Source organism: Paralichthys olivaceus, chromosome 7 (genome assembly GCF_024713975.1).
Source record: "Paralichthys olivaceus isolate ysfri-2021 chromosome 7, ASM2471397v2, whole genome shotgun sequence".
In the NCBI taxonomy this organism is placed as follows: Eukaryota; Metazoa; Chordata; class Actinopteri; order Pleuronectiformes; family Paralichthyidae; genus Paralichthys; species Paralichthys olivaceus.
Genome location: NC_091099.1, coordinates 11,042,412 through 11,055,158, shown reverse-complemented (window position 1 = coordinate 11,055,158; position 12,747 = coordinate 11,042,412). Strand labels below are relative to the sequence as shown.

The 12,747-nt window shown below is 43.9% G+C and overlaps 1 protein-coding gene across 1 annotated transcript in view; it reads right to left on the bottom strand.

Moving 5' to 3' along the window:
* The window catches only part of pclob (piccolo presynaptic cytomatrix protein b), a 57,559-nt gene extending 45,019 nt beyond the window's left edge, over positions 1–12,540 (bottom strand). Inside the window, 9 exon segments of the mRNA XM_069528112.1 lie at positions 106–1,320; positions 1,580–2,431; positions 2,731–3,624; positions 3,754–4,683; positions 4,839–5,720; positions 5,840–6,658; positions 8,341–9,174; positions 9,634–10,948; positions 12,389–12,540. Coding sequence (XP_069384213.1) covers positions 106–1,320; positions 1,580–2,431; positions 2,731–3,624; positions 3,754–4,683; positions 4,839–5,720; positions 5,840–6,658; positions 8,341–9,174; positions 9,634–10,677 — 7,470 coding nt within the window. The 5' untranslated portion in view covers positions 10,678–10,948; positions 12,389–12,540.
* Between the last annotated feature and the right edge of the window lie 207 nt (positions 12,541–12,747).

Sequence of the window (12,747 nt, the reverse complement as noted above, 5' to 3'; positions counted from 1 at the left end):
TATAAATTGATGTAATATATTTTGTGTGTTAAGTAAATACATAAAAAATGTGTACATATGGAATATAGACTGTTGACACAAATATCTTTCATGAATCGTACTTACCTCTGACACATTTGGCACAGGGTTAAATCCACACTGGTTGCAGACAGTATTCTTGCACTGGGTACATGTGCTGTAGTTTGGCAGATCTTTAGACCCAATGTTGAGTTCAACCTTACAGAGTGGACAGGTTGACTGGCCTGGTTTGACAGCTATTTGGGAACCTGCTCCAGCCTTTGGAAGCTCTGATGGTGCTTTGTCCACTTTGGCCTGTACTGATGGGGGTGTCATGGTCTGCTGGGGTTTTTCTGGCTTGTTCTGATCTGCTTTCCTCTGGGCAGCAGGGGATTTGATCTCTTTTGAAGTCATCTTTGGAGAAACTGGTGGGCTGGACTTCAGAGATCCCGACATTTTGTCAGAGACTTGCGCAGGGGCAGACATTTTGCGGGAACTTTGCTGTATTGTGTGGGAGTCCTCTTGAACTGCCGATGTTATCAAAGAGGATGCTGAGCTGAAAAGGGAGGAACCAAATCCCATCATCTTCCCAGTCACTGCGTCAGTTGTTTTTGAGTCAACATGCTGAGATTTCGGACTACCAAAGCCGAAGAACCGCCCTGATTCTTGCTGTGTTGGCTGTACTGCTGCTTGAGCAGCTTTGGCATTAGATGTTTCAACAAGGTTTGATTCTGTGTTTAGGGTTCGATGGGACTGTACTTCTTCAGCTGACTTTAATATTTGATCACTTGATTTCTGAACTTTTTCAGCTTTCTCCTCTTTCTTATCTGACTCATCTTTAGTTACAGTAGTTGCTAAAGTAAGTTCTTTATTCTTGTGGGCACTGATTTCATTATCTGTGCTGACAGGGGGAGCTTGAGCAGGCAGTGGTTTCTTGAGGTCTGAAAATACAGCATCTGTCACTTTGGTGGGAGGTGCAGACGTTGAATCAGGTTTCTCTTCTTTCTTTGGACCTTGGGTCTCTTTTGCAGCTGATGAGGCAGTGGTTGATGTTTGGTTGGTATCCATTTTAATCAGGGGTTTGGTTTCTCCTTTCTGTGGTGCACCTGGTGTTGGGCTGTCTTTCTGTCTCTTGTCTAACACCTCTGCTTTTTGTGTGGAAATAACATCTGTCTTTTGATGAGCAGTGGTGTCCTTTTGGGCAACAGCAGGTGTGAACACTTTGTTAGGTGATGCCTGGAGTTTCATCGGTGGAGGCTCAGCTGATTCTGTTGCTGTAAGAGCTCTTTGCATCTGGCAAGTCAGACACAACCACTCTTTCATCTGTGAAAAATAACACACATGTATGATTATGTCTGTAAACATATACTGTCAATTTGTATGTTTCAAGTATAGTACATACAACTGACAGCATGTTGTACTTTTGTGCAGAATGCATTTCTATATTTTCACGTTATGGAATACCATATCATCAGCTTATAAATCGATGTAAAATATTTTGTGTGTAAAGTAAATACAATACAAATGTGTACATATGGAATATAGACTGTTGACATAAATATCTTGAGTGCATCGTACTTACCTCTGACACATTTGGCACAGGGTTAAATCCACACTGGTTGCAGACAGTATTCTTGCACTGGGTACATGTGCTGTAGTTTGGCAGATCTTTAGACCCAATGTTGAGTTCAACCTTACAGAGTGGACAGGTTGACTGGCCTGGTTTAACAGCTACTTGGGAACCTGCTCCAGCCTTTGGAAGCTCTGATGGTGCTTTGTCCACTTTGGCCTGTACCGATGGGGGTGTCATGGTCTGCTGGGGTTTTTCTGGCTTGTTCTGATCTGCTTTCCTCTGGGCAGCAGGGGATTTGATCTCTTTGGCTGGAGACATCTTTGGAGAAACTGGTGGAGTAGTCCTGGGCTGGTCCTGAACAGCTGAGGTTATCAATGTAGATGCAGAGCTGAAGATTGAAGAACCAAAGCCAAACATCTTCCCACTCACTGACTCCGCAGGCTTTGCAGCACTGACTTGAGTTTTCCCACCACCCAAACCAAAGAAGCCTCCTGATTCTTGTTGTGTCACTGCTGTGGCATCACTTTGCTTATGTTGAGTTCGTCTTGCAGGGTCTGGTGATTTATTAAGACCTGTCGTTTTCTGGGGCCCCTGTGGCATTTTCTGAGAATGAACCGGGCTTGCCTGTTTCTGATTCTCTCTCTTGTTGGCACCCTCAGCTGCAGCTGGCTGTGCTGTTACAGATGGTTTCCTTTGGGGTGACTGTGGTGCCGATGACTCTTTCTTTTCTCGTTCAAGTGGACTGAGGCTGTCTTTCTTTTGAGGTTTTGCAAGCAGAGCATTGACAGAAGCCTCTCCAGGGGGCTGTGCTGCTCCAAGAGCTCGTTTCATCTGACAAGTGAGACACAACCACTCCTTCACCTAAAAAATTGAAAAAAAAGGTTCCATTAAATATACGATTTGGTAAACTATATATAATTACCCAGTGGTTTGAGTTCAGGTGACTCTTGACTAGGGTTTTTGTTTTATTTCAACAGCTGTTATGAAGTAACTCTTGCAATGGAGAGTAAATTGGATTTAAATGTTAAATATTCAAAGAAAATAACAAAAACATTCACAATTTAAACATTTTAAATGATTCTAGTAAACGTGGTGTAACTCTCTACAGCTTGTCAGCGCTGAAATAAAATAGTATATTTTTAGTTTTATTCTATTCTTACCCCAGTTTCATTTGGCGTAGGGTTAAATCCACACTGGTTGCAGACATTATTCTTGCATTCAGTACAGGCATTGTAGTTTGGAAGATCCTTAGACCCAATGTTGAGTTCAACCTTACAGAGTGGACAGGTACAGTGGCCTGGTTTGACAGCTACTTGGGAACCTGCTCCAGCCTTTGGAAGCTCTGATGGTGCTTTGTCCACTTTGGCCTGTACTGATGGGGGTGCCTTTGTCAGCTGGGGTTGTTCTGCCTTTTTCTGATCTTCTTTCTTCTGGGCAGCATGGGATTTGATCTCCTTTGCAGGTGACATCTTTGGGGAAATTGGTGGCGTAGTCTTGGGCTGGTCCTGAACAGCTGAGGTTATCAATGTAGATGCAGAGCTGAAGATTGAAGAACCAAAGCCAAACATCTTCCCACTCGCTGATTCTGCAGGCTTTGCAGGATCAGGTTGAGATTTAGTACCACCAAAGCCAAAGAAACCTCCTGACTCTTTTTGTGTTTCTGCAGTAACATTGCTCTGCCTTCTTCCGGGTTGGCCTGTCTGATTTAGTGGCTTTTCTTGACCTTTACTTTGTCTTTCCTGTGTTGTTTTAGGCTGAGGTAATGGGCTAGCTTGTTTTGACTGTGATGTAGGAGTTTCAGGTTTTCCTGACTGCACTAATGGTGTGGATTCTTTCCTCTGTGGTAAGACTGATTCTGAGGTCTCTTTCTTTTGCACAACAGGGCCTGGACTGTCCGTCTTTGTAGGTGTATTGGAGGAATCCTTCAACTGGACTGCAGCAGGTAAAGGAGCTTTACCGGGTGAAGATTGGGATTTCATTGTTGGAAGCCCTGGGGGCTCAGATGCTCCAACTGCTCTCTTCATCTGACAGTTGAGACATAACCATTCTTTCACCTGAAAATAACAGTAGACAGTTGGCTATGGATTAATTTACAATATTTAATGACCACACATGTATTATGAAGAAAATACTAATTTATATAATTCATTAATGATATAATTGTAAAAGGGTCATTTGCTTACCTCACTTACAGGCATGGTGTTGAATCCACATTGGTTACAGACGGTGGTTTTGCACTCAGTGCAGGTATTATAGTTTGGAGGATCCTTTGAGTTGATATTAAGCTCCACCTTACACAGCGGACAGGTGGCCTTGTCTGCATTTGGAGGCATTTGTGGCACTGTTGCTGCCTTTCCTGGCTGTGTTGAAGCTTTGTCCTCTTTGTGTGGGTGTGGTACCTCTGGTTTCTTCTCCTGCTCTGGCTTCTGAGTAATAGTTTTAGCCTCTCTTGCTGGCGACATTTTTGGAGAAACTGCTGGTGTACCTATTGGAGAAATCTTGGGGACAGCAGACATCTTGGGAGAGACTTGTGCTGGTGCAGACATCTTGCGTGAGCCTGGTGGTGTAGTTCGTGATTCTTCCTGGACAGATGATATCAAAGTGGATGCTGAGCTGAAAATGGAAGAACCAAATCCAAACATCTTCCCAGTCATGGACTCTGTTGTTTTTGAAGTATCGGGGCCTGTTACAGGACCGCCTGAGCCAAACAGGCCTCCTGCTTTCTGCTGTGTATCAAGGGCCACCTTAGTCTGCTTTAACACATGTTGACTTGCCTGGTCAGTTGGCTTCAGAGCACCTGATTTCTTGTCAGGGGTTGGACTAGCCTTTGTGTCGTTCTCTGGTCCTTTAGTAGCCTTATCTGCCTGTGTTCCTGCTGTAGTTGGTGTCTTCTGAAGAGAACCTGGTGTGAACCCCTCCTTTTCTACTGTATCAGGCGTCGGAGGTATGTTAGATTTCAATAATTCCTTCTTTGAAATTTCCACTGTTATTTTTTGATGGTCAGCAGATGGAATTTTGTTAGCTGCAGTTTGAGATTTCATAGGAGGTCCAGTGAGTTCAGATGCACTGACAGCTCTCTGCATCTGACAGTTCAGGCATAGCCATTCTTTAACCTGCAACAAGAAAAACAAGTCAAATTAAAATATGCATCAAAATATGGATTTTTAGAGTTTGTGCTGCAACTTGGTTCATTGGTTGGTCATGTTTTACCATTGATAGTTTTGTTTTATGGTGTAAATTATATGTGTTGGATCTTTGCTTTTATTACCTCTGTAACATTTGGCATTGGATTAAATCCACATTGGTTACAGACAGTGTTTTTGCATTCAGTGCATTTATTGTAGTTGGGAGGTTCCTTGGAGCCAAAGTTGAGTTCCACCTTACACAGTGGACAGGTAGATTTCCCTACTTTGGGAATAGCTGGGGAAGCGGCTGAACCCTTTGAAGGCTCATGTGGAGCCTTTTCTACTTTGGCTTGTAGTGATGGAGAGGGCTTGGGCTGTTGGACTTGCTCAGATTTCTTCTCCTGCCCTTGTTTCTGAGCAAGAGGTGATTTCGTTGCTGATGCAGCAGGCATCTTGGGAGAAACTGGTGGTGAATTTATTAACGTTGATGCAGAACTGAAGATGGAAGAACCAAAGCCAAACATTTTTCCTCCCAGTGATTCAACAGGCTTTGCAGCATCAGGTTGAGGTTTAGAACCACCAAATCCAAAGAACCCTCCAGATTCCTCTTGTGTTGTTGAGCCACTGCTACTCTGCTTACGACCAGCTTGGCTTGTCTGTTGTGAGGGTTTCTGAGGACCTGTCTTCTGGCCATCTTGTGGTGTTTTCTGACCTGGAGCTGGGCTGACCTGTTTCTGACTTACTGATCCTTTCACATCTCCAGCCTTTGTTGGCTGCACTGCTGGAGTTGATGGTTTTCTCTGAGGAGAGACTTGTGCAGAGACCTCATTTATTTTAGTTTCAGCAGGTTTTGGAATGTCTTTCTTCTGAGATTTATCTATTTGGTGACTCTCCTTCTTTTGAGCATTGGCAGATGCAATAACTTTGTTTGGTGAGGTCTGTGGTTTCATCATGGGGGTCCCTGGAGGCTCTGATGCTCCCAGTGCTCTCTGCATCTGACAGTTGAGACATAACCACTCCTTCACCTATATCAGGGCAAACAGTAAATAAGAAAAATCAGTTATGTCTAAAAACTTATGATTAATCAAATCATAATATAACAATTATGTTTTAAGTAATTTCAGCAATATTCTTATCATCTTACCTCCTTAACATTTTGCATGGGGTTGAATCCACATTGGTTACACACAGTGTTTTTGCACTCTGTGCAGGTGTTGTAGTTTGGAGGGTCTTTAGAGCCCACATTGAGTTCCAGTTTACAGAGAGGACAGGTAGACTGGTCTACTTTGGAAATGAGTGGGGACGCTGATAATTGCTTTGATGGAGCATTGTCTTTTTTCGGTTGTACTGATGGAGGAAACTTGGCCTGCTGGGGTTCTTTCTGTGTCTCTTTTTGATCTGGTTTCTTGGGGGATTTGGGGTCCTTTGCAGGTGTAATTTTGGGAGAGACGGGTGGTGTAATTTTGGGCTCATCTTGAGCAGTTGAGGAAATCAAAGTGGATGCAGAACTGAAGATGGAGGAACCGAAACCAAACATCTTTCCACTCACTGACTCGGCAGGTTTTGCAGCATCAGTTTGACTCTTTGAACCACCTAAACCAAAGAAGCCTCCTGAATCTTGTTGTTTAACTGTAGTGGCATTCCCCTGCTTTTGTGCAGTTTGGCTTGTCTGGTCTGGGTGTTTCTGAAGACCAGTTTTCCTGCTCTCCTGAGGTGTTTTCTGACCAGGAGATGGGTTGGCCTCTTTAGGAACATCTGGTACTTTAGCAACCCCAGCCTTGGCTGATTGTGTTGCTGGTGTTGACCCTTTTCTCTGAGGACTGCCTGGTGCGGACTTATTAAGAAGTGTTGGCTGTGTAGTTGTCTTTTTTAATGATGAAGTGACCATTGACACGTCTTTCTGGGGTTCACTTAATCCAGTAGCTCGTTTGACCTGGCAGTTCAAACAAAGCCACTCATTCCCCTTTAAAAAACAAGAAATACACAAATTATACATATGCATGTTTTAGTGACCATACTCATAATCATAAAGAAAGCTAAAAAGATACAAAATTAAGTTACTTTTATAGGAATTCAGGTGTCCTGTTCTGAACAGAATAACACACCTACATATATACAACAAAAATCGCATGGTAATAGCTAAGCATGCATATGGAAGAAAGTGAGCAAACTGTAAGCAGCAATATATAGCAATTTAGATGGGCAGGAATATTTGCTTGAAGTAATGGGGCTGGTAGGACACATCTAATTGTTGTGATGTAAATTTGTATGATGACACGACACAAGCAAAAACACAACGTAGCCTGGTCCTGGTTAGAATCAACTATTAAACACAGAATTTTTGAAAACTGCACATCAGATATCTGTATTTAATGGAATGTATTTAAATTTTAATTTAGTCAACTAATTGTCCAATTACAAAACTGTGAGAGTAAACTCAACACCCCCCTCCCCTTGCTTAACCTATAAATTATAAAGCCAAAGTGACAGTAATGACAGTGTTTTATTTGTATATATCAAAACAACCCCTTTCACAGAGAGTTTGCTAAAAGCTCAGAATGATCTCATTATCCTGATCCTGGTTCACGATTGTTTTAGCCATAGGTTTCAGCAATATCACCAGTAGCCTTGGACTGCCCTTGGCCAAGTAGCCTACTAACTGTAGTAACTAAGTGTGCATTGAATTTCAGAGTCAAGTGTCAAGTCCTTTGTGCATCAGATAACCTGGAAGATGCCATGTCCAGTTACCCTATATGTGTGTGTGTGTGTGTGTGTGTGTGTGTGTGTGTGTGTGTGTGTGTGTTTCATAAAGCTATTTTAGCAAGTTTCTTTGACTAAAACCCTGCAACAATTTTTAACAGTGTGTGTAGATCGACAAATAAGCTAAAACAATTTTCAATGCACCAAGTCTTTGAATTCTATACAACACTAATATTATTACAAAACAGAAATCTGCTATTCATAGCGTATTTTAAGACTAAAGGGAAAGACACTAGTGTCACTAGAGATGTGCAGAGAGTCTTCTGTATGTGAGTGTAGCTCTCATCTGCCAGGGTTTTGTCAAAGGGTTTGACACATAGTCTTCTCACTAGTCAGAGACCAGAGGCTGTGTGAGTAGGATATGGGGTGAAGATGTCTTTGCGATGTTGCAAATTTTGCCCAAGGATTAGATGTCGTGACAGACTTGCACAGAAAAAAGGCAAATACCACTCTAATTTTGATTGAAATTAAATTGGCATGGTGAAATGTGTTAGCTCCACTGAAAGGTTTAGGTTTTCACGTGTTTTCATTTGTTTGTTTGTTTGTTTATTTTTCAGCAGGGTTATGAAAAAAGTACTGGATTGATCATTTTAAAGCAGATCTGGTTAAAGTGTCAGATCCAGGTATGTTTTAATCACCTTCCTCAATATTGCAAAATGTAAATTGAACATAAATTTGACATTTTTCAGGCTTTTTACCTTTATTTTTCTATTGTAAGACCTAGATATTAGGAATATTTGGCCTTGGCGTAAGTTTACGCCATGTCATACTATTTTGGTCATACAATTTTATGTGAAAACATTTTTCTAAATTATGCCACTGATAGACTGTAGCTGTGGTTGAATTCTGTTAATCCAGCTAATTGAATACATTTTGCAGTCTTACCTCTTTAACATTCGGCATGGGGTTAAATCCACACTGGTTGCAGACACTGCTTTTGCATTCAGTGCAGGTGTTGTAGTTGGGAAGATCCTTTGAGCCCACGTTGAGCACAACCTTACAGAGTGGACATGTGGACTGGCCGGCTTTATGAGCATTGTGGGAAGCCTGTGGAGTCTCAGATGAAACCTTTACCACTTTGCCCTGCCCTGCTGGATTAGCCTTTGGCTGCTGGGCTGGCTCTTTTTTCTTGTCTTGGTCTGACATTTGGTCAGAAGGTGGTTTGGTCTCCTTTGCAGGCTGCATTTTAGGAGAAACTGGTGGTGTGGTTTTGGGCTCATCTTGAACAGCTGAGGCTATCAGAGTAGAAGCAGAACTGAAAATGGAGGAACCAAAACCAAACATTTTCCCAGTCACTGACTCTTGAGTCTTTGCAGGTTCGGTTTTAGCACCACCAAAGCCAAATAAAGTTCCTGACTCCTGCTTGGGAGCTGGAGTGGCACTGCTTTGCTTGCGTCCAGTTTGACTAGTCTGGTCCGGCTTTTGAGACACAGGTGCTCTCTGGATCTCAGGTGTCATTTTCTGAACAGGTGCTGGACTGGCCTGTTTTTGACTCTCTGATGCCTTAGCAGCTTCAGCCTTGGCTGGAACATTAGACTGCATTTTCTGAGGTGAACCTGGTGCAGACGTCTCTTTTTTGAAAGGTGCAGCAGGAGAAGGCATCGGCTTCTGAGCAGGAGAAACTTTGCTGGGTGTGGGCTTTTTCATGGGTGGTCCTGGTGGTTCAGAAGTCCCTTGAGCTCTCTGTATCTGGCAGGTAAGACAAAGCCACTCACGACCCTATAAAAAGGAAAAAATACATTGATTTTGACATTGAAAAACTGATGTAAATTAATTTCAAGAAAATTATAAATACATTTAATGAAAAAATTGCATCTCAAATGACATAAAATGCTTAATTTTAAGTTTCTTTAAGACAGCCCAAGAGCAATGTTGGAAGTTTCATATAGAATTACAGTGACCAATACTTTAGGTGTAGTGCTATGTATAACAGTACATTTCGAATTATATTAGATAAGCAATAAAGCTTCACATTGAATGAACTTTCACCAATAAGACTGCAGTGAATCTCAAAAAATAAATTGTCAAACTAAGAGAATCACATCAAGTTAGTAGCACAAGATTTGTGCTATACTATATACATCACAGACAGAAAATACATTCACATTTAGTTGTCATATAGTCACATGAAAATGTAAATGTTGTTTTATAAAAGCAACATTTTAAACCAGTACTTACATCGGAGTCTGGAGGGCTGAAGCCACACAAGCTACACACTTGAGTTTTACACTGTGTGCAGGTTTTATGGTTAGGTGGTTCCTTGGTATGCATATTAAGTTCTGTTGTGTTACACACTGGGCAAAGGGACCTAGCTACTACTTTTGACTGAGATCCGGCTTTGGTAGTTGCAGGTGATGAAGACCCTGCCCGAGACTGGCCAGGTGTACCAGGTCCCTTGGGGCTCTGTTGCTGAGGCCCAGACTTATCAGAGGACGGCGGCTGGGTTGTAGTCCTGAGGCCCTGCTGTTGCTGTCCTGCCGTCGATGAGCCCTGTTGTTGCTGTGCAACCTTTAGGGAGCCCTGCTGTTGTTGGGAAAGTTTAGGTGAGCCCTGTGGTTGTGGTGCAGTTTTTAGTGACACCTGCTGTTGCTGTCCTACTTTAGGTGACCCTTGCTGCGAGCCAGGTTGTTGTGGCCCAGCCTTTGAGGGCCCATGCAGCACAGTCTTTGCTGGTTGTTTCTGCTGTGCACCAGACTTTGCTGGCTCTTGTTGTTGCATCCCTGTCTTCAGTGGAACCTGTTGTTGAGATGGTGCCTTTGGAGATACTGGTTGTGCTCCACTCTTAGGCAGAATCTGTTGATGAGCTCCAGGCTCAGGTGACCCTTGCTGCATTGGGCCCTTAGGTAGACTTTTTTGTGGCTCCCCTTTAAGGTGGCTTTCAGGCTGTCCCCCTGCCTTCGGAGCAGCTTGTTGCCCACCAGGCTTGTTTGGGAGTCCAGCCTTTCCATTCCCGTGCAGCTGTGGTGACCCTTGTTTGGGAGTTTGCTGGTTCTTTTGCGTAGGGGGCCCCTGGCCTGACTTTTGTGGTCCCTGTTGCTGTTGAGGGACTTTGCCAGGGCCTGCTCCTGGCTGCTGTTCTCCAGATGGCTTCTCTCCTTGCTGGGGGGGTGCTTTTTTATTTTTATCCCCCTCCCCATCATCTCCAAATAAGCCAAACTTATTTACAGCAGAGGACACAGCATTGAGGGGATTGGCCCCACTGAGGAACTTTGAAGAGAACATAGTAGGGTCTTCCTCCTCCTCCTCCTCCTCCTCTTCTTCCTCCTCCTCGTTGTCCTCTTCCTCCTCCTCGTTGGAGCTGGACTCTAAGGGACTGTCAGAGTCAGAGCAGGAGCTGTCTCCTCTCTGTCCTGGCTCTCCCACAGAGGCCTGCGGGGGGACTTGGGCAGGGACTGTTGAGAGGGCATCTACAGCCCCTGTGCTGCTGCTGCTGCTGCTGCTGCTGCTGCTGCTCCCAGGGCTCTCCTCTGGCTCAGCATCTACACCAGACTTCCTAAATGCATGAGAAACACAGAGAGAGGAAGTGTGAGATTAGAGGGAACAAGACAAAAGAGTGTGATAATTTGTGAACCACATTTACAGTACTGCGTGTGCAAATATGCTGGCTTCTAACAAAAAACCCAGTTTTTTGGATGTACGAAAAAAATACATAAAACCACGTACCGTCTGATTCACTATTTAAGGTGAGTTTTGATCATCCCTACCCAAAGTAAGACAGATTGTAATTTAGAAGATCATCAGTGTGTTTCATAATGCCATGCTGTTAGAGGGTGCATCTGTATCTAAATCGGCAAACAGCACATTTTGCAATATAATTTCCATGTGAATGCAGTGTCAATGTAAAGAAATGTCGTCTGAGCCACAGTACCGTGTGTGATAAACAAAATCTACTCTCATCCCCGCTGAAACGATCATCATTTGCATAGCAATGGTCGCCTTTGTACAGAGAAAGCCATTAATGATTCAGCCTCACTCTGATTTACTCTGCTCCAGCTGTTGCATTCAGGACCATGGACAGAGTCAGAGAATCACAGCCTTTACAAACCTCAGAAAGCAACAACATGGAGCAGTGTGCAGCAGACCTGGTGACTCCACACACGAATCAAAAAAAGACTATTTAAGGTGGATTCTCAGGTCCGAAATACTATACATATTTTCTTCCACTGTGAAAGAATCTGACTCATCACACCCTCTGGTTTCCCCACATCCATGCACTTAAATGGTGGACCGTCGGACAGAGAGGGATCTCATGCAGGACATGTTTTACAGCAGCAAGAGGACGAGTAGATTCAGGAAATCTAGCGCTCTCTCTGGAGAAACTGCAGGCACATCCGGGTAGGGGCACATCGAATAAATGCAAGTGCATATGTTACTGATATTTCTTTTCTTTTTTTAAAGCAGCAGCAAGGGCAGCACAGGTCTGCGATGAGTATTTTTTCCCTTGTTCCTTGTGTATAACAGCTGGCTTTAGGGTTTTACTACGCTCAGTGCACCAGCAGTAATCGCTCATCCATCGCTGAATGAGTGGATGTGATGTATCCACGGCGTTTTATCCAAATGAAAAGCAGCTCAACCCGACAACATCAGTCCGCAGAGGGTCGGAGGTGTTGACAGCTCTTAGCGCACGGGTGAGCGGAGGTTTAAAACACATTATCACCTATTTGTGTGTCCTTGACCTGCTCTGTTTTTTTGGAATAGTCTGTATAGTACAGGTTACAATCCTGACTTCTTTCAAATCAGCTTAAATCAACGAGGAAACCCAGAAAAAACACCCTCTGCCATCGGTGGCATTTCCCGAAATACCATTTATAATCCGCTCCGTGTCCCCCCCGCTCCTATCCTCCCATTCTGCAGCCGAGCATCCTTCACCCTCCACGGTCACAATGTCAAACACTGTCGCGTAATGTGCGAGTGGAACCGACGCAGCTCGTACCTTCATCCACGGCGGATCTGCGTCCCCATCCTCGCCACATTTAAACCTCCTCGGATGTCCTCCCCCGCCAGTTCGTGTGTGTCTGATCGCCCAAAGGATGGAGGGCACAAGGCAGCGGATAGAGAGCGATCAGCATCCACTCCGCCTCCCACACCCCAGTGCGCATGCGCCGCATTTGACAGGTGATCACAATATATATCACGCACGGAAATTGAAATTAAAGGGAACAAGGCGATTTATGTCCCCGTGAGCCACGCGTTTTCTGCGGCGAACAACTGGATATTTACCCACATGTGGACATGTGCTGCACATTTTCTCTGCTAGCGTTGACATACTGTATATGAAATGTCACTGTGGTG